General features: G+C 34.4%; 2 protein-coding genes across 8 annotated transcripts in view; both read right to left on the reverse strand.

The window, feature by feature from the left end:
- The window catches only part of LOC111054514, a 50,620-nt gene extending 34,827 nt beyond the window's left edge, over positions 1-15,793 (reverse strand). Inside the window, exon 1 of the mRNA XM_039431371.1 lies at positions 15,192-15,793. Coding sequence (XP_039287305.1) covers positions 15,192-15,449 — 258 coding nt within the window. The 5' untranslated portion in view covers positions 15,450-15,793. The remainder of the gene's footprint in view (positions 1-15,191) is intronic.
- Positions 1-22,868, reverse strand: part of LOC111054506 (mucin-5AC-like) — a 65,756-nt gene that overhangs the window by 33,151 nt on the left and 9,737 nt on the right. The gene's annotated exons all lie outside the window — the stretch shown is intronic.

Genomic DNA, 22,868 nt, shown 5'->3' on the forward strand with positions numbered 1-22,868 from the left:
AGATATTGGAGTTGGCATCAGCACAGGCGCAGGCATTGGCGTAGCTATTGGCATTGGTGCAGCATTGGCGCAGATTTTGGCATTTTGGCATAGTTATTAGTGTTGATATTGTTGTAGGTATTAGTGTAGGCATCAGCATTGGCACAGATTTTGGCATCAGCATTGGCGCAGATATTGGCTTTGATTTTTGTTGTTGGCATCAGCATTGGCGCAGATTTTGGCATCAGCATTGGTGCAGATATTGGCTTCGGCGCAGGCATTGGCGTAGATATTGGCGTTGACATCAGCACAGGCATCGGCGTAGATTTTGGCGTAGTTATTGGTGTTGATATTGGTGTTGACATTGGCATAGTTATTGGTGTAGGCCGCAGCGTAGATTTAGGCGTAGATATTGGCGTAGTTATGTCACACTAGTTTGAAAATCACCCAAATGTTCTTAACACTCTTCATGGCGTTCACTTGTTACTGATTTCGAGATTCACATGATAACTATTTCAATGTTAATGTCTGTGCTGTACCTGTTATCTTTAAATGCTTATAAACTAAAAGGAAAAATTTGATTAGGCTATCAATACAATCTAATACACATAAAAATTATTTTTAAGTATTTATAAAATTGAAATTTGTTAACATCTTATTATACAGTCAGCAATACATAAATTGTGAAATATGGACATATCAATGATAAATTTTAAAAAAAATCATTCATTTTCATCTATTCACTGTTCAAATATCAAATTTTTAATCCATTCTTCAAAATAGAAATATAATTTCATAACACCCTGTATCATTATCAAAATTGTAAAAAACAAACATCATCACAACAAAATTTAATTTCAATACATATTTCAATAATTTCAGACAATTGGTCTTCTATTCACAATCATTTCATAATATATCTGCATTTCATTATCATTTAATATAACATTTCATTTATAGCATGTTCATTTCACATTTATGATTTATCATTCAGGGTTTCAAAATTATTTAGTTTTAATTTTGTTCAAAAATTGTATAAAAAGCAAATTATTTAATATTGTTAATCATCGTTTGTTGGATACTATAGTTTATTTCGACTCTTCAATGTTCTAAACACAAACTACATTTCATGACAAAACTTTACTATCAATCATTAAACAAGAAACCATTCAAAACATCAATAATATTTTGCTTCAAAGGCAAACAATATTCATAAGTAATCTGCATCTATGGCAATCAACATTATTAATCATTATTTTGCATCTATGGCAATCAACATAAGTAATCAACACAAAAATATTATCTCATTACTGCCTCTCTAAGTCATAACCTCTGTTATTCCTTCTTTAGGCAATAATGGGTTTCCATCTCAAAAAACAATCACATACCAGCAAAATTCTAATCAACAAACCCCACTAAAAATTCTACATACACTCCAGCATCCATTTCAAACGATAATCAATCATATCAAAATTTATAGAACAAACAGTTTTAAAAATTTAAAAAAAAAAAAAAATCAATCACAAAAACTTATTTCAATTAATAATATAACAAAACGTTTTAAATTGAACCATTTATTTTTTAAAATAATTTAAAATTTAAAGACTGTATAATAAGTATAAACATTTCAAGATTATAATACAAAGACGATCAAGATGAAATATGGGTAAATAAATTCCCTAAAAAATACAAAAAAGAGAAATAGAAAACTGGGTAAATAAATTCCCTAAAACAATACAAAGAAGAGAAAGATTAATTAGAGCCTATCCTACATGTCAGTACTGAACTTTCATGAGGAAGTATATTTAATAAAATATACTACTATGGAATTTTGTAAATTCCAAGTATGACTCTAATTTGTTATAATTGTGAGCTATCACTCCCACAAAAACAACTGGTGAAGGAAAAAATGTGTTGACTATTGTGACTGGGTGGAAAGTTCCTAGATGTCTGTAAGGCAATGTGATAGCAGACTCTAGTATCGGACCACAAAAACAAAAGTATGCAAAAGGTTTTACAAACATTTGTTGTTGCAGTCATAAGGTTTTTATATCGCAAACAAGTAGGTCAGATAATCGAGTCCAGCCGTATGTGGTTCACGCCCATACCTCTAAAAGAATCACACCTACTTGTCTACCAAAAATCCAAAGTATTGGACAGCAAAGAAAAAATAAAATGCAAAATGGGTTAAAAGCCCAGAAGAAAACTATAACCTAATTACATATGGCTTATGGCACGATATGCAATGAAAGATGAGAACATGGGACAAAATTTGCTCTGAAAAACCTAATTACCTAATATAATACCTGAAAAAAAATAGACATGATTAAAATATGTAATACATGATGAAAAAATATACCGCAAGCAAACAATTATTTACACAACAATGGATAGATTTTAGAAAAGTTAAGTTTTATCAACAAATTAAAGATTAGGAAAATAAGCTACTATTTCAACTTCTAATATTATTTCAGAAAAAATACAAATTTAAATGACTATGGACAAGATTGGTTAAGATATGCTTCATAGAAGAAATTTACTGAACATTACACAAAGACAGGAAAGAATCGAAATTTGAAAAGATTAAGGGCCAAGAAAATAGGCTACAGGAAAGAAAAAAGACACAATTATGGACTCTTACCATACACTGTGTAGCGATTATGCTATTCTGAATCCCGGCATAACACAGGATTCCTAATCATTGTGTGTTGGGGAATACCCTTCCATCATGTGACTCACTGTCATCATCTTGTAAATAAGCAACTTGAAACAACCTTTGAATACTAATACATCAATGGAAACTTTGCGTTTTGTTTTCTTCAATAGCATGATTTTATTCATGGGTTCATTTGTTTCAACAAAGCCATTTCGCTTGCAAAAGTTAGTCATGTTCACTTGAGAATGCATAGCATACACCTTTTCAATTCTCAGTTGAAAGTTGAACTCATCAACTTGACTCAAAACAACATTCATTTTGTTCACATTATTCCTAACCTCCACAGAAACCTGTCTCATGTAAACATTCACTTTACTTATAGTTTTCCTAACCTTCAATGTAGCAATATTACTTTCATGATAGTTGACTTTCAGTGAAGACAACTCCCTACCTACTTCTTTATTCAATTCTACTATCTCACTAGGGTTGACTTTTTCAACAACAGTAACTAGGCCTACATTTTCAGAAACTTGAATGAGTTGATCTTGTAACTTAACACTACTATCATCCTGCTTCAATTTGTTTTCATCTTCATCTTTATCTTTCAATGTTTCATGTGCATTTTTCAATAGAAGGTTTATACTAGCCTGCTCTAGTCTAATGCTAGCAAATTCTTGCTTCATCTCATCAAACCTAGCATTTAACTTAGCCTCTTGCTTATCAAACAGTTGTGTTAAGGCAGCTATTAAGTCATCATCTTTTTTAATATTTTTCATATTGTATGCCATTTTGCTAGTCTGCACAGATAATATATTCATTAGGACTTGATCTCTCTTGAACCGATTTCCCACTCAGCAACAAACCATTCATAACCTATCAAGATATCTATCCTACTAATAATTTTTATAACCAGGGATTTCATAGTGCATAGTGTACCATTTGGGACATATTTATTTTGTAATTCGGTCCCACCACAGGGGTAACATTTGCCGTGCTACCAATTTTTCCTTAAACGGTTGGAATAGCATTTAACACCTATCAACCTAGGGATAGTTGTCGGCTCCAATAAGATAGATTCTTGATAAACTGTGAACGGATCTATTGCCTATGAATGAGAAATCCAGTTTTCAGAGCAAATTAACTTATAATCTTCAGATGAAAATACACAAATACACAAGGAGAATATATCTTAAGCCTAATTATTTCAAGTAACTACGAACTAAAATACTTATCTAGTTTACAGTTGAAACACAGTGGCTATTGGCTTGACTATACAAACAGCTAAATCTGAACAAAACAGCACAAAAATTTATATAAAACTCAATTTAAAACATTAATAAACGAAAATGATTTAGAGCAAAACTCCACGACAACATTTGTAGCCAGCCATTTTTCAGAAGAAGGAGGAACAGGAAAAAGACATAAGTTGCAAGTCACGAAGACAACGCCTCCAACATTATAGACACGTCACCAAAATATTATAACTTATAAGTTTAGAATTCACATTCTACATCTGTTCTCAATAAAACTTTATTTTGAAAATGTTATTTTAAATTTTTATATATATCTCGATTTAAATAAACCATTTATCCAGTAATATGTTAACCCTGCCTTGGTGACACCATGGAACAATGCAACAAACATTCACGATAATAAATTCTCCGTCAAAAAATTTGTCCGTCTATTGATAACTCTGACATTTACTATAAAGTTCCATAGATCTCGAATTGAAGATTCGATTCCAATGTGAGAAGAAAAATGTAATATTACATGGTCAATAAGGTTTTTTACCCCTAACCACCCCTAAACATCATTATATTCAGATGAAACTTTAACAGTATGTTTAATATGTTTTCGCCACACTTGGATGTAATGAGCTGGTTTACGTGCGTCATATGGAGGCCGAAAGTGATTGTTTTCCGACCAGGCCGGTAAAACTTTACAGCCCTAGGGCTGTAAAATGACCTTGAATAACAGCTGATCGTGTCCGATCTCACAAAAATCATAGAGAGATAATCTCATAATGACTGTAATAATCTATATAATTATGTATTGTGAATCGCGGTATTATGTCTATAATAATATATTTTATAAATTACTGTTTCATAATTTAATATTTATTATTGTGTTTTTGATATCAAACAATAGAATACGATGATATATCTCCATAGCCTCAACAATATAATGTTGGCCACATTGTCCATTGTCAGAAAGGTACGTATCGCAAGTCTTTAAAAGTGAAGAATCGAATTTGAAATCAAAGTACAATAATTGTATCAATATTTAAAAGTGAGGTAGAGTAATAATTGTTTCTTTTTTATTATCGAATTCCACTTCTTAATGCAATACAATCAAGAATAATAATAGGAAAATACAGCAGAGATCTAAAGTTTAAGGTAAGCCTACTGGTGAAACTCAGCCTTGACTAAAAAATTCCTAGTAATTTTTCCGTAATTCATTATTAAAACTTTTAGATAATTTTTCTTCAATATCAAACCATATAGAGAAAACATTAGGCCCACTCAAGATTGAATCTTCGAATGTTTTCTCTATGATTTAACTATTTTCAGAGCAATATTTTGTTGTGAAAATGCCGACAAACCGTCTTCAAGTTTGCCGCTATAGGCTACACTATATTATAGTAGCCTACATACGTTACCTGACTTACAGGCCAATTCGATCAAAAGATGCAATAGCTGAGAGTGTAAAGGCGTGTACTCAAAAGCTCAAAGCTCAGTGAATTACAAACATGATCTAGGTTCGAACCTCGGTCAGTGACATTTTTTTTTGTTGATGAATTTCGACTTTTATTAGCTATTTTTTATATTAGTTACCGTAATTTAAATTTCAATCAATTTTTTAGATATATTTTGAGACAAAACTGTGAAATATGCAATTATATTAATTTTTTAATCACATTATTTCAAAATAGTAATGAAAATTCTATTCATCCATCTATCCATGAGATATTGCACCAGGCGCAAAGCACGAGCTATAAAAATTCAAACAATTATTCGAAATATTAATAGTATAAAAATATTGTCACTATTGTAAATTATTAATTAGTAATATTGAAATTAATTGACAGTGAAAGTTGTCATAACCAAGATTCAAACTATCAAAATAGGCTGTTTGAATTTTATTTATTTTTTAATTTCTTATATATTGGGAAGTTTTTTTTTGGTGTGGCGAAAAATAGCGTTCGCACCATGGGCAAAAATGTATTTCCGGCTCTCAATCTTTTCTAGTCCTCGGCCTACGGCCTCGGACTTAAAAACCGATTTCGAGCCGGAAATATCTCATTTTCGGCCCTAGGTGCGAAATATACTATTATATCATCCTGTATGCCAAATTTGAAACGAATCGGACAATTCGAAATACCCGGTCAATCACTTTTTATGCTGGTCAATAGGGTTTTTTACCCCTAACCACCCATAAACATCATTATATTTTGATGAAACTTCAACAGTATGTTTGACATGTGTATATCATCCTGTATGCCAAATTTGAAACGAATTGGACAATTAGAAATACCCGGTCAATCACTTTTTATGCTGGTCAATAGGGTTTTTTACCCCTAACCACCCCTAAACATCATTATATTTTGATGAAACTTTTTACAGTATGTTTAATATGTGTATATCATCCTGTATGTCAAATTTGAAACGAATCGGACAATTAGAAATACCCGGTCAATCACTTTTTATGCTGGTCAATAGGGTTTTTTACCCCTAACCACCACTAAACATCATTATATTTTGATGAAACTTCAACATTGTGTTTGACATGTGTATATCATTCTGTATGCCAAATTTGAAACGAATCGGACAATTAGAAATACTCGGTCAATCACTTTTTATGCTGGTCAAGGTTTTAGGCAGTCCCTAGTATGGGACCCTTTGTTTTGCGGTAGGCCTACATCTGAATAATTTATTATCATTTGCGATGCTTTACCAACTCCATCATCGTTCAAGATCTTCATGAATGGAAAATTGGAGTTGTTATCGAGTCGTCGTGCCGAGTGGTTGTGTTGAGTTCGTGCTGCTGCTCTGTGATAAGATTGGGCCTGCTGCTTGTTTTTCGTTTTCTATTCTGTAATACCGGTACTTAACCTAACACTTTTATAGTTAATAGTTTATTCAAATAATTAATAATAACCAGGAACTACTTTAAAATTTAAATACATAATCTCTAACAGTAGTTTACTCATATATTTTGTAGTCAATAATTTACTTAATATTAGATCTGGTCTCTCCAAAAGAAAATAATAAGAATAATAAATGGTTTACCACACGATACACACTGCAAACCATACTTCATACAGGATAGGATCCTCACTGTAATATCTCTATACATACTTGAAGCAATAATACATATAAAAAAATTCAAACCAGACAAGCCACACAGAAGAAATATCCACAAGCACAACACAAGAAGAAAAAATGATCTTGAAATTCCCTACAACAGACTACAAAAATCACAAAAACAGCCAGATTCCTCAGGGTGTAAATTTTTCAACTGTCTACCGGATGACCTCAAACAAATTGAATGTCAAAACCAATTCAAAAAGGCTCTCAAAAAGTATCTGACTGAGAACCCTCTGTATTCAATACAAGAATTCATGGAGCTAAGCGCTCAACGGAGATTCCGCTGATACCCTAACCTCGCCCTCCTACCTTACCTGACGTGCCCCTGATCTCAATGATATAGGTGGTAAAAATAAAAGTAAAAGTAAAAGTAAAAGTAAGATCTGCCCTTCTTACAGTGTATTTATAAAAACTATTAAAAACATATAGGCTAAATACAAGAAATAGCTCTCTCTTATTATGTAATAATCTCTGTTTTTTGTTTAATGTAATTCAATTTTCCAATTTATCTGAATAAATAATACTTTGATACCTATATTTATAAAATTGAATAATAATTTTTCTTGACATTCTACGTACACGGACTTAATAGCCTCTGATTTATATTAAAGTCCATTTTGCCCAAGTATTATAATAAAACCCTTAGTCAGATAATAGAGAATGGTTCTTCTCAAACTGAGCTTTTAGAATATGACCTGTTTTCTTATACTTGGGCACTAAATTTCTAAACATTTTGATCTATAATTCCTATTAATTTTTTCTTTCTACTCTGTTTCAAGATTTCATCGTGAAGCTTCTAATATTTGAAATTCCCAGTTTAGTTCTGGATTGAAAAGTGGACTCGAATCTATTCAAGTGGATAGCATAACCTATCATTTTTATTCATTCCTAACTCTACCTTCATTGTATTATCATTCATCTCATTATCATCACCTAGGCTTAAAATACTTCTAGAAAGTCGCCTTTGTAAAATAATAAATAGGTAAATAAATAAATATTCTATAGATTCTCTTATAATCCTGTTTCAATCAGATTATTGGTCTATTAGTGGGCCTAATCAATACCTACTATTACCTACTTAATAAGTAATAGTAGGTATTGGCCTAATACTCGTGTTTTGTCAGACTTCCTTCATTCCCATGCATCCTGCTTTCACATAATTGCTTATATAGCTTACATATAATTTTAGATAGCCTACTTATTTCAGCTATATTTGACTGTTTAAGCAAAGAAGTTTATGTAGCAAATTTGTTTTTTTTTCACTTTTGTGTCGCAGTGGTCCTTGCAAATATTGTGCTGAGGTAAAATCTGTAAACTTGGCACAAGCTTTGCTCTGGATTTTGGTGGTCGGGCTTGGTCTGCTGGTGGACAGAGCATGCGCGATCATACATTGATAGCGAAATTTCATAGTCTGTAAAGGAGCCTGTGTAAGGTAGATTGATTGGAGGTGGGAGTGTAGAGAATTCTGACTCTTGCATTATGAAATAATAGCAGAACTTACGTCTTTTTCTATCAACTGTATTTCTGAGAAGAATCTTATTCCTTATCAAACAAATTATCTTCTGGTGTGATAATCAAGTATCTTGAATTCTTAACTTTAAATTAATATACTGTAGCATTTTCAACATTCTTTCTATTTTAATCGCAAAGTCATAGTTTTATAACCTTATTTAATCTCTAATAGTATGGACCTCAACATTTCCTAGCATATTTTCCCCTTCAGTTCAAAACACGGTGGTTTGTGTTATAATTTATAATCATTCAGTACTGCTTCTTCTTATCCAACTACTCTTTTGTGGAGTCTCAAGTAATTTTTATAGAGGCTTCTAGATAATAAATCAAATAATAGATTCCGACATTTGACATTGATTGTCTCTATTGACTAATAATAAAATATATTCAAAACCTAATTGAGAGAGCGGTTTCTACTTTTATTTGTGAATAATTTTATTGAATTGCATGGTGGGTATTGCTTATTGTTGGTGTTGGATTATTTTTTGTTTAACTCAGTGTTTTCCCGAATAACTGTATTGCATGCTACATTCATGCATTTAAACTGTGTTTGTTATAAGTGATTAGGCCTACCTAAGGAAGAAAATTATTCTCTTTCACTGGTTCTCATGAAGAATTGTTCTTGTCATTGATCACTAACAGAAATAGTTGCTACTGGTTGTCTCTTCGTTTTTCCCCTCTCACTGGTTTACATCAATCATTGTTCTTGTCATTAATCAGTAGTGGAAAGTATTTGCTGCTGGTTGTCCCTTCGTTTTGCTGGTTTCTTCCTGGTGTTAGTATTGTGCTAGGAAAATTTATTTATTATTCTACTGTCCACTTTTTTCAAAATATGGAGAAATTTATACTGGGTATAACTAATAAAGGTAATCCAAAATTAAGTTTCAATAGATATGACTATAGGAAAGGTTCATCTAGAGTTAGAGATATAACATGGAGATGTCTCAATAAAAAGTGTAAGGCTCAATTAATTACGGATAAGGATTCTAAAACGATATTGGTTGCATCAGGCTCTAGGGTTCATAGTCATCCTGCTCCACTTCGAGAACTAGATGAGAGTAGTGATGTGTCTCAGATATTTTGTTCAACGCCAAGTATTACAACCAATAATGATACAGATGTCACATGTATGATACATATGTATGCAGATGACACAACATGCCCCGATCACATCACTCTTGCAAGTAAATTGAAAAGTGCACTGTCAGCAATGTCAAAGTGGTTTGAAGCAAACGGTCTATCGTTAAACTATAATAACAGCCATCTTATTCAATTTAGCTCTGCTCGTAATCAAACAGCAGTGAACAGAGTACATCTTCCAGTAATTGAAGACAGTGTTGAAGTGTCCTCTTCAACAAAATTCCTGGGACTTATAATAGATCAGAGTTTTACTTGGAAGGAGCATATTCAGGTCCTTGCAAAAAAACTAAATCAAGCTTATTTTGTAATTCTCACCCTCTCTCACTCACTAGACAAAAGCACCCTATTGGCCGTCTACTACGCATATGTCTACTCATATCTAAGCTATGGAACCATTTTCTGGGGAAATTTTGTTGATAGCGGTAACATTTTTATAATCCAGAAAAAAATAATGAGAGTCATTTGTGGATTGAGATCAAGAGATTCTTGCAAAGCATTCTTCAAGAACCTATCATTCTAACGCTACCATCTATTTTTATCTATCAATTGTTGGTTTTTGTTAAACAGAATTTAGATAAATTTACATTCTGCACAGATAATCACGGGTATAATACACGTAATAGTAGTCTCATTGCTTTTCCAGTACATAGGCACACAGCTCTAGAAAAAACTCCTTCTACTCTGGAATACGTTATTTTAATAAATTACCTGCAGCCATAAAAAATCTAGATTCAATAAACAAATTCAAACTAACAGTCAGAAAAATGCTAATAGAGAAAGCCCTATACTCTGCTGCCGAATTTTAATTTGTGAAAAGGGGCTGTAGAGTGTAACTTAACTTTTTGTGACTTTCATTTCCATGTGAATTTGATGAGATACATCATAGAGTGTATTAATTTATTTTACTTTCAAGAAGTTAGAACTAAGTCTTTTAAATATAATTTTGTTCTAGTATTGACATGTCACCAGTCAAATGAGTGTTACTCAAAAATTGATGTAATGTGACGATAAATAAATGAAATACAGGTGTCATCCGTGACTTAGTCTCTTTGGATAGAGTTGATGGTGCCGGCAGTCAAATTGAATTGTGGTGTGCTGGCACGACAGATGACGGAATTGTGGCTGCTCTGCACTTATTCAGAACCTGATTAATGAGAATAATAAATTGAAGTCAGATAACCTACGGCTTAAAGAACAGTGGGAGGTGGCGATTGATAGGTCTATCTCTAATGATGTTCGTATCATGGAGTTAACTGATTGTCTGACAAAGCAGTGCAGTGATTCGAGTACACAGACGGATGTAGTCGTGGGTGATAAAACTGTTGATACTCCTCTTCTGTCGGAGGAGCAAATGAGACTAGCAAATATTGTTTTTTTGCCTTTTGGATAGGATATTGATAGCTTGCAGCTGCTTATTGAGGAAAATTGTAGTTTGATGGATCAATTGATTGCCGTAGGAGAGGAGTTAGAAAAGGCAAGGGAGGCGCTTAGGGGAATGTGGGGTTGCCCCGGTAAGGAGGTAGCCCCGGTAAGTAGTCTATATGCCACTCTATGTATTTGTACTCCCTGCTAACCACGCTAGATGCTTGGTGTGAAGAAGAACTAATTTTTAGCTTGGCATCAGTCAGCCATTACTCTTTGGTGTGCTAGTTTGTTGTCAAGTGTCAACTGATTTTTGTTATAACTTTCACATGACTTCCCAGCAAATCAAATCAAATCGTTTATTGCACAAAAAATATATACAGAATACAACAAAAAGGAAAACAACTCTGTGCTACACGTCGGCAAAAGAAAACTTGTACGCCGAAAAGAAATGTAAATACTATTCCTGTTCACACTATCATAGGTTTCATGTTGAAATCACCTAGTGTACCAATCAGGCTTCAATTTGATGTACAAACCATCGACCAAACTGATTTTACATTGGTTATCCTAAACGTTTTAGTAAATTCATGCATTTTGGGTAGCCCCGGTAAGACACTGTGGGGTAATGGCAGAGGGTTACCGGCATTCCCCATCACTGTTTCTAATGGTTGTTTCAAGTCAATTCACTGTAAGCTTGAAACAACTGTTAACACCTTTATTTAATATATTAATATTAAAATAATTAAAATAAACTTGAATATATTCATTGAAATATATATTATAATTTTATTGAAAAATATCAAAATATAATAATTTAAATTAACAAAAATATTCAATGATTTAAATAGAATAGTTTTCATACTTGAGTCTTTTCTTCAAGTCCCTTTATATTTAGATGTTTTAAGTTTGATTCTCACAAAAATTTATGAAATTTGTTTTATCAAATTTGTCCAATTTATTAGAAATACATGGGGAAAGTCCCTACTGCCATTACCCCAAGGGTTGGGGTGATACCGGTATGTGTAAGGGTTGAGAAAAAAATGTTTCAAGGTACTCATTTTGTCACAAAGTATATACAAAAAAATTATATTGTAGCCTGTGATATGTGGAAGTCACAAAAAATGTTACCAGACAAAATTGTGAGTTTCACCAAAAACTAAAAAGCTTAACATGCTGGCATTCCCCCATTCTCCCCAACTCGTTTGCAGGGTTTAAGCGATAATCTGGGGAGTGATCAGCATAATACTGTCAGTGCTGGTTTGGTACATTGCTCTCTATTCCAGGAAAATCCTTCGATTAAAATATGGTCTGATAGTCGTGGTAAGGGTATAAATGAGCTGTTGACTAATTGGTTACCTTCCAATACCAGATGTTATTCTTAAGGTGCGTACCGACTTTCGCTCTGCTCCGCAATCGAACGTCACTCAAGCAGATCCATTGATGATCGATCGGGGAGCAAGAGTGGAACGCGAGAAGGGCTAACATCTCCCGCAACCTTCATGATCGCGGAACGAGTGCGGTGCGTGCGTGGAGCGATTGCGGAGCGTGCGCGGGGCGTGTTAGAGGCGCGTATATCTGTACGCACCTTTATGTTGCAGCAGGGGCGCCTCTTGAGATTCTGATTTAAAAAATGTTAGATAAGAGGGAGATTGGTGAGACAAAAAGAGGTGATTGTGTTGCTTTGATTGGGGGCACAAAATAATAGTTTTGCTCATATTTCTTACTCCCAGGATAACATTGACAACTTATCAGTAAAATTGTCCAAATTTATAAATAGCTACAGTCATACCAACCTCATTCTTGGCACAGTCCCTTACAGATACGATCTTCCAGGGAGCTCCGATGAAAATTGTGCTATTAGTTGTGTGAATAGGGCTATAAGATGTATTCCCAATCATTACCCGCATTTGTCAATTAGGATTATTAATTTATGGAGCTACAATAGATCTCTGCATACCAACCACGGTCTGCATCTCAACAGAAAGGGAAAGCTGAGGCTAGCTGAGGATTTGCTGAGTTAACTTTGGCAAAAATAGTCTTCCTTCTGAGAGTGTTAAATCTTTTAGTCACGTGAATGACAGGTCTGCACAAGTACGCATGTCACCAGCTGGCCAGTCTTCATCAATGATTGATGGACAGGTTCTACAAACTCTTCTAAATTCCAGCATTTATTTTTAGAACCGGTAACCTAAGCCCAAGTGGTGGGTTAGATAATTTGGGCAATGATACTACCATTATGAGTCTCAACATTCAGGGGTTTATGGGTAAGTTTGAGTCTCTGGGAGCTGCTTTAGTGACTGAAAATTGGCATCAGCTATATAATTTGAGCGAGCACCGGCTGAAGAAGGATAATTGTGGGGTTTTGTGAGATCAGAATTTTGTAGAGAAAGTAAGGCAAGAGAGGGAGTTGCTTAGTTAGGTAATCTTAGTTAGGGATGATATTTCTGTCACGGTCAGAGAGGATAATATTAATGATTTCTCTTCAGAGAAGGTGTTTGAGGTTACTGCAGTTGAGTCCAAGGGATTGAGTGGTAGTAAAAGAGAATGTTCTGTTGTAGTATCTCTCTATAGAACACCGGATAGTTCTTTAGATGACTTCTTATCGCGACTGGATACACATTAATGAGCTGTTTGCACTGGATCGAGTAATGATCCAAGACATTGATATTGAAATCACCACATAGAAAAACATTCTTCTGTATGACATCCGAACTCAATCTTTGCAGACTCTTCTCATGGGTTTACTCTTTTGATTAATAGTCCAACAATAATTCAATCAGGGCCGTTTTATACTACTTCAACTTGTATTGACAACATAATAACCAATGTGGTATCTGAGAGCGTTGTGGGTGGGGTGATTGACTTGGGTTTGTCTGATAATCATGCAATATTTGTCAGGCTTATTGATCGAAAACAATGTGAGCATGAGAATAAGTATATAAGTAAGAGAATCTTCTCAAGCAAAAATGTTGAACGCTTTTTAGATTTATTGAAAGTGGAAACTTGGGAAGATTGTTTTTCATCCTCTAGCTGTGATTTGTGTTTCAAGAAGTTTTTCTCTAGATTCAATCGATGTTTCATGGAGGCATTTCCAATCAAAACCACGAAGATTAAAAAGAGTAGTTCAATGAAAAAAATGGTTGACTCCAGGTTTGAGGATTTCACTTAAAACAAAAAGAGAGTTGTTAATGTCTTTGAAGAATGATTCAAGGTGGGATCCTAGCTTTCATTTTATATGTTAAAAAGTATAGTAAGGTACTGAAAAAAACAATCCCTTTGGCCAAAAATGTAACTATCTTGATAGTGTGATTAAGCATTCGGATAATGTTACAAAGGCTACTTGGCAGGTAATAAGGAATACTATGGGAAATTCATGTTTCAAAAAACGAATGACCAAAATTGTTTGCGGATGGAGTTTTGGTTGACGAGCCTGTGCAGGTTGCAGAATGTTACAATGAGCACTTCAACAGGAAATCCAAAGCACATAGTTGCAACTCAGAGGACATTAAAGAGTACCTACAAGCCTTCAGACTACATAGAATAGAGAATAATAGGGGTATTGAGACAGTTCAGATTTCAACCATTATCGGAAGGGCAGGTTCTCAGGATAATGACAGGCTTAAAAAATAAGAGTTCAGCGGGGTGGGATGGCATTCCTATATTTATGGCATTCCTAGAGTACAAAAAAATACTCAGGGAATTTCTTATTGTATTGTGTCCGTACAGGTTAGCAGACTTCCTCGTTGAATAATGTTTGATTGATGTATGTTATGACTGTGGGATCTGTTGTATTGAAATATAAGGGATGGTAGATATTAGATTAAACTTTGACGTGTCATATATACTGCGGGATCGTTGCTCCCATAATGCAGTTTAATAATTGTGACGAACAAGAAAAGTAAAGTAATTAAAGGAAGAATAAGCTAAACAAATTTAAACTTTGCAACTTGGTTAATTTATTGGAATTTTAGGTAGAACATAACCCATACTAGTTCTTTTCAAGAATTACAAGTTTTAGTAGGCTATGGGTTGAATATGCTCAATTGCATTCTTTGCAGATTCAAAGAGGTTCATATTGAATTGTTTGTTGAAATTTAACCTACAATTTTCTAAAGAACTTATAAGGAAGTAAAAAGGTGAGGAAATTACTGTGAATGATAGAAACCTCCTACCGCTCTCTGTGCTGTGTCAGCTGTGGTGGATCCAACAAAAATCCAGACAAAACACTCTCCAATTTCAACACACAGTCCCAGCAGCTGCAACACATCACCAGTGTCGATGTCCTTGGGTGCTACAAAACGGTAGATGGCCCCTGTCCACCCAAATCCCAGAAATAGAAAAAACAAGAAGTTGAATGCCAATTGATATCCATAGATTGAGGAAAAAACACTGGAAAACCTGTATACTGTAGAGTGGACAATTTCATCCATAGGTACCGGTAATGCTGTTTCTTTGAGACGGAGTCAGAACTTTCCTCACTAGTTCTGTAATTTGAAAGATCACATCCATCTCTAGTGAAATCACTTGTTTCTGAATTTGCGCATTCTTCACTAGCATAGTCGTTCATTAGTTGACGAGTCGTGTTTTTCAGAGAAATTGTCATCATATTCCACATTATTTCTGTGTAGACACTTGTCAGGTAGTGTATAATAAAGAGAAGCAATGTGTCCAATTCCGTTAACAAGTCTTCAAATGTCCAAGTCTCCAGCTGATCTAAAGATATCGTAAAGAAAAATTAGTGATACAGTATTAGATAGTATTATTACATGCGAAAATTTACGAGATATAGATCTGTTGTACGGTACCTACTTTATTACTATTTCATTAACAGAAAAATCTGGTGTGGCACACTCACACAACTTTCCTTGCTGTTATGAAAATTTCCATTATACTTGTAGGTACATTATTACAATTATTATCTTCTTTGGAATTCTTATGAAAGTTCAAATGTAGTACCTATGAATTGCCTGGACTATAATAGAAACATGCTATCTAGTCCCTACGCACTAGACCACTCGTCACTGTCTAACTCATTATTATTATAATTGCTATTGCAGTGCTATTCTCTCATCCTTTATATATTTCTCGACTTAATTAGTACAATATAACGAAAATATGCTATTGGATGCTAATTTTTGTGGTTGATCCAGCCACAAAAAAATTCAGGTTCCATTTCGTGGAGGGGGACATCCCCATATCCCCCCTCCCTGGATACGCCACTGGAAACATGATACACAGTGACACAGTGATCAGATCAGAAATAGTTATTTGTGCAACTAGTGTGCAAAGTGACAGTTTGCTGCACAGAAAGAAATGTTTACAAAAGAGCCGTGGGCGAGTGCGGAATGGTTTCTTGAGTGCAGCAAAGGAACTTTGCGCACACTTTTCACATTCAATTTTTCCTACAGTTACCATTAAATTTGAATAAAGTGAGTAATTATGGGTGAAATGTCCTGAAATCCATCAAATGTTTGTGTAAATTTTTTATTAATAACAACCTAAATCTATTTAAAATTAATAATTCAATTGAAACTTTATAATCAAGTATTTATTTCAATTAATAATTAAATTAATTTTAAATTTTTAATAATCTTGAATAAATTCTAATTTCTAAATAATTTATCAACCAATCAATCTATAAATGAAAAATATGATTTAAAATAATAAATTAACAATATTCAACATGTATAATTGAATATATTTAAATATTTAATATTTAATATTAATATTTATAATAATATTAATTGATTCATTTATCATTCTATCATTAATTTTTATTTCAATATTTAATATTTTTTTACAAATTATATTATTTTAAATATAAGTATTCATTTTTAATTATTCAATTAATAATTCAACCAATTTAAATTTTTTGATTATAATAATATTTATTAAAATTTGAATATTCATTTCGTCAAAATTACATGAATAATTTTAATTGGATTGAAAATTCTCAGAAAAACTTCTCATTCTTATTCAAATCTATATATATTATAAAAGCGAAATGGCACTCACTCACTGACTGACTGACTCACTCACTCACTCACTCGCATAACTAAAAATCTACCGGACCAAAAACGTTCAAATTTGGTAGGTATGTTCAGTTGGCCCTTTAGAGGCGCACTAAGAAATCTTTTGGCAATATTTTAACTCCAAGGGTAGTTTTTAAGGGTTTAAAGTTCGTCTTTTAGCATGTATATTCTTCTTCTCCCAATCTCTTAATTATAATTGAAATTTCCATATCATATGTTACTATAGAACTATAATCTAGATAGAGTACCTCTTCGAAACAGTTGTTAACTGGCAACTAAATTAATAATTTTGTCAGGTTGGCATTAAGTTGAGTTGACTTTGTTAAGTTGGCACCAAGTTGAAGATTTAAATGCATTATTTATCGCGGAAAAATTGATTGGGCACTGCTACTTCAATCCTGGGAATATTATATTTCTAGCCGTCAGGCTCGCTTCGCTCGCCGTATCCGTTTAGCCAGACGTTTAGTCTGGACCCCCGACTGGATTGTCCTAACATATGATAAAAATGCTCAAATGAAAAATGCAGGCGAGCGAAGCGAGCCTGCTGATCTCATTCTTGGACGATCCAGTCGGGGGTCCAGGGGGCGGAGCCCCCTGGCTAGACGGATACGGCGAGCGAAGCGAGCCTGACGGCTAGTATAATATATAAGTATTTATTATTAATCAATTAATTTAAATATTCATTTTGTCAAAATAGCATGACAAATTTTCATTGATGTTGAAAATTCTTAGCAAAAATCCTCATTTTTATTTACAGTAGGGTTACTTTAAGGGATTTCGTGGGCACTTCGTGAAGATGGAAACAGACCTCAATATTCTGATTCTAGGGTACCTCAGGATATCCGAACCACATGATGCGCATTTGGAGGTTGCGACTGGGCCGCGTAATGGCCGATTCAAAATGGCGGATACAGCGTTCATTAAAACGGTCATAGAATGGTTACCATTCATGATAGAGACTTCTTGTAAACGCGAATCTAATCACAATGAACTATTCTACAAAAATTGTCATCACACATTTCCACCTAAAACATTATTTTAACAGACAAAAATGCACTTTTTCAAAAACATTTCATTTTTCAAGAGTATTTTTTTCTGAATAACTACTTTAAATGACAATTATTTATAAAAAGTGTGCTCATCACCTTGACTATGAAACCGGGAGGGATTGAGAAATTGGATGATGAAGTGGGTGGTGGTAAACAGTCTGAACTTTATATTATAGCTTCTAGTGAAGTATTTTTTTGACAATTGTATCAAATGGATGTGTTTGTAATGCTGTCTCTAAATATTCAGTTTATGAAAAATGTGCTAATATCTATGACTATGGGATTGAACGAGTTTGTGAAGTTATCTGGCGGGGGGAGTGGTGATGAAAATTCTGAGCTTTATATCATGACTTCTAGTGAAGCAAATCATAAGAATAAGGTATTAGATAAATGTGCTCGGAATGTGTTTTCAGAATAAGCAGTTTATAAAAAAAGTGCTCATCATCTCCTTAATCGAGATTTAATAGTTTTGATAAAGCTGAGTGGTGAGGGGGGTAGCATTCATGTGTGAAGCTGGCACCATCCAGTAGAGTTGGTACCAAAAATGTGCTCTCAGAAAATTCACTTTTAAAAAATGTGCTAATTACCTTGACTGTGAAACCGGGAGAGTTTAAGAAATATATTGATGAGGGGGGTGGTGGGAAACAGTCAGAACTTAATATTATAGCTTCTAGTGAGGTAATTTTTTTTAAAATTGTATCAAATGAATGTGCTTGGAATGCTCTCTCTGATTATGCAGTTTATAAAAAATCTGGTGTGGCGCACTCACACAACTTTCTTTGCCGTTATGAAAATTGATCAACTGACGCTAGTGTTAACGCGCGTCTTCGAGTCTATTCAAAGATCTAAGCCAGCTGGTGACAGGACAATAACGCTGCAGACACATGAAGTCTGCTATCTCATCATAGTGAATGATTTAATAGAATCAACAGTTGCCAACAGTTTGCAATAATTGAATAATCACATTTTCTCAAATTTCAAGCTTATTTTCAATTTTAGGTGAAAATGTTACTTGAAATTAATTGAAGAGATTTTCATGCTCAATCTTTTCTACTCGAAATTTTTCGTGGATTTTTTCTTTAAATTATATCTGAAGCCTGATAATTAGGAATCTAAAATCATATATGTGGCGGAGCTCCTGAAATTTTTACAGAAATGGGACTTGTGGCAGTTGATAGAGCTTATCAATGACTATTTTAGGTAAAAATTTGATCAAAATCGTTGGAGCCATTTTCGTGAAAATCGCGAAAAACCCTGGTTTTGACAATATTTTCGCCATTTTAGCTGCCATCTTGAATTGCATTTAATCGAAATTGTTCGTGTCGGATCCGTATAGGGGAAGGACCTTAAGTTTCAAATTTCAAGTCATTCCGTTAATAATTGGGAGATGAGATATCGTGTACACAGACGCACATACACTCGTACACACACACACACACACACACACACACACACACACACACACACACACACACACACACACACACACACACACACACACACACATACAGACCAATACCCAAAAAAACACTTTTTTATACTCAGGGGACCTTGAAACGTAGAGAAATTTGGAAATTGGAGTACCTTAATTTTTTTGAAAAGCAATACTTTCCTTACCTATGGTAACAGTGCAAGGAAAGTAAAAATGTGCTAATATCTACGACTATGGAATTTGACGTGTTTGTGAAATTATCTGGCGGGGAGAGTAGTAGTGAACAGTCTGAGCTTTATATCGTGGCTTCTAGCACAGAGGAAAGAAACACACTCATGCTTATTTCGTGCTTCTAGTGAAGCAAATCTTAAGAACAAGGTATCAAATGAATCGGCTCCGAATGTGTTTTCAGAATATGCAGGTTATAAAAAATGTGCCAATCTCCATGACTTTGAAATTGGACGAGTTTTTGAAGTTTAATGGCAAGGGGAAATATGAAGTTACAGGCGCACGGGGGAATTATGCATACTGAACAGTCTGTGCTTCATATCATTGCTTCTAGTGAAGCAAATCTTCAGAACAAGGTATCAAATAAATGCTCGGAATGTGTTTCAGAATAAGCAGTTTATAAAAATGTGCCTTTGAAATTAGTCGAGTTTTTGAAGTTACATGGTGGGGGTTCGTTTCTGAATAGAGAAAGCATTTCATCATAGTCAAATAATAAAACATGAGATTCGACACTTTCTCATCTTTGAAAGTGCTATACTATCTTGAACTTCTGAATGCATTCAATCTTCAATGTTTCTTCTAGTATAAATATTTCCTGTTCCATTGGAATTTGTTGAAAAATTCAAGAAGACCACTTTCGAATGTTCAAAATAAATAAATTTCAAGCTGCTTCAAAATCAGGAAATCAAATAGAATAAAATAATGCTCTTAAAAACATATTTATATAAAATTTAACCTTTTCTTTGCAATGATACTTATGTGTGTCGTGCCTTACTGGAGATAGTTGGAGTAATTATCAAAGTGAGCAATATATTTTAATGATTCATTATAACCCAACTTATAAAATTATATAGAAGGTTATATAATTATAATTATATGTCCATTATCTACATTTAGCAGATAGTAGGTATTCCGCCGGCTATGTAGGTCTTGCTGTTCTTATCATTTCTCGTATCCAAAACCAGAGAGCAGGCTTCTCGATCACTCTAGCTGCCACTTTAAAAACCAGAAAACGCTATTTTATCGTTATCTCAAGTGGAGGCTAGGTTAAAATGTAATTGTCTAATATAATGCTGCCTTCTTGAAGTGAGGATGAATGGAACATAATTAATAGGAAGATTTTTTATGAAATAGAAAAAGTTTTATTTATGAGTGCTCAGACGGAACGCCCATCTTCCGAAACGCCCTGGCTGCTGCCTGAATGCCCCTGGTTCCGCTGGGGACATTTTGACAGTGGCGCGGGTATTTTCCAAGCCTTCAGGTAGCTGGGAGGATATGTCTGGGCCTGCAGGCCACGTACCGCCGGAACTGGATGTCTGTGGTGAGGCAGCTTGCAGTCTTGCCATAGGTGCCCAGGCTAAACTCCTCAATGATGGCCCCTGACGATTGACAGTGCTGCTATGAATCATGAGCCGTTTTTGTGGTATGATGTAAATCTGGTACACAGATCTGGTTCACAGGTTCAGGTGAGGTTTACTGTGCTGTACACAGTCCTAGCATGGTTTTTTGACACTGTATAGTTGGCGTACGTATAGTTCACTTGTAACTGGCTAGTTTGAAACAAGAAGTTCTGGTAGTTGGACGTTTTACTGAGGTTTCATACTTATTAAAACTCTTCTTCAGTAGAAAGTTCACCTAAAATGGCGAATAAAACTTGATAAATCAGGAATGTTGCATTTGATACAATTGTCAAAAAATCACTTCACTGGAAGCTATAATAATAGATTCCGACTGTTTCCCACCACTCCCCTCTCCTATCTATTTTTTTAACTCTCCCGGTTTCACATTCAAGGTGATGAGCACATTTTTTTATAAAATGCATATTTTGAAAACACATTCCGAGCACATTTATTTGATACATTGGTCTTAAGATTTGCTTCACTAGAAGCCTTGATATAAAGCTCAAACTGTTCAGCATGCATAATTCCCCCGTGCGCCTGTAATTTCAGAAACTCGTCCAATCTCGAAGTCATGGAGATTAGTACATTTTTTATAAACTGCTAATTCAGAGAGAGCATTCATATACATTCATTTGATACAATAATTGTCAAAAAAAATTATTCCACTAGAAGCTTATTCTATAAAATTCTGACTGTTTTCCACCACCCCCCTCGTCTATCAATTTGTTAAAGTCTCCAGGTTTCACAGTCAATGTGATGAGCACAATTTTCTTAAAGTACATTTTCTTAGAGCACATTTTTTGGTACCAACTTCAGAAAATGGTCTATTGGGTGGTTCCAGCTTCACACATGCTCTACCCTCCTCACTCTTCAGCTTTATTTAAACCATCAATTCTCGATGAAGGAGATGAGCACATTCTTCATAAACTACATATTCTGAAAACATATTTCGAGCACATTTATTTGATATCTTATTCTTATTATAAGTGTATATTCTATTTTTTTCTGTGCCGCTTTCAAATAATTCGCATGAGTGGGTGGGGCTGAGCGTGAAGCTGGCCCCACCCACTAAGTTTGCTTTTCAGGACAAGGAAATGAGCACATTCTTTTCAAGTGCATATTCTATGAGAGCACGTTAAAGCACATTTTTTTTGTACCATTTTGGAAGCATTCGATTAAATGGGTGGGGCCAGCCCCACCCAATAAATGTGCTTTTTTTTAGAACAATGGAATGAGCACATTTTTTGTAAATGCATATTCTGAAAGCACATTTTTTTTCTCTTCCACTTTCAAATGATTTGTTTGAGTGGGTGAGGCTGAGCGTAAAGCTGGCCCCACCAATTAAATCTGCTTTTTTAGGACAAGGGAACGAGCACATTTTTTTCAAAGTGCATATTCTGAGAGCACCAGTCGAGCACATTTTTTTGATTCTATTAACAAAAATGTGCTCGACTGGGTGGGGCCAGCTTCACGGAGAATGAGTTAACAGCTTTAGTAGCTTGGTAAGTCATAGTTGCGTCTCTGTGGGGATATTTTTGGCTAGGTGTACCGTAAACGCCCAGAAACGATCCAGAAATTGAAGAAGAAAATTAAAAACGAAATCACGAATTTCTACACTGTCATTCCAGAGCTTTCATAATAGGCTGTGAACGCTTATGGGTGCACATCTTTCCAATCAGTCCCAACATCTTCAGGGCCCTTAATAAGC

This window comes from Nilaparvata lugens, chromosome 6 (assembly GCF_014356525.2).
Source record: "Nilaparvata lugens isolate BPH chromosome 6, ASM1435652v1, whole genome shotgun sequence".
In the NCBI taxonomy this organism is placed as follows: Eukaryota; Metazoa; Arthropoda; class Insecta; order Hemiptera; family Delphacidae; genus Nilaparvata; species Nilaparvata lugens.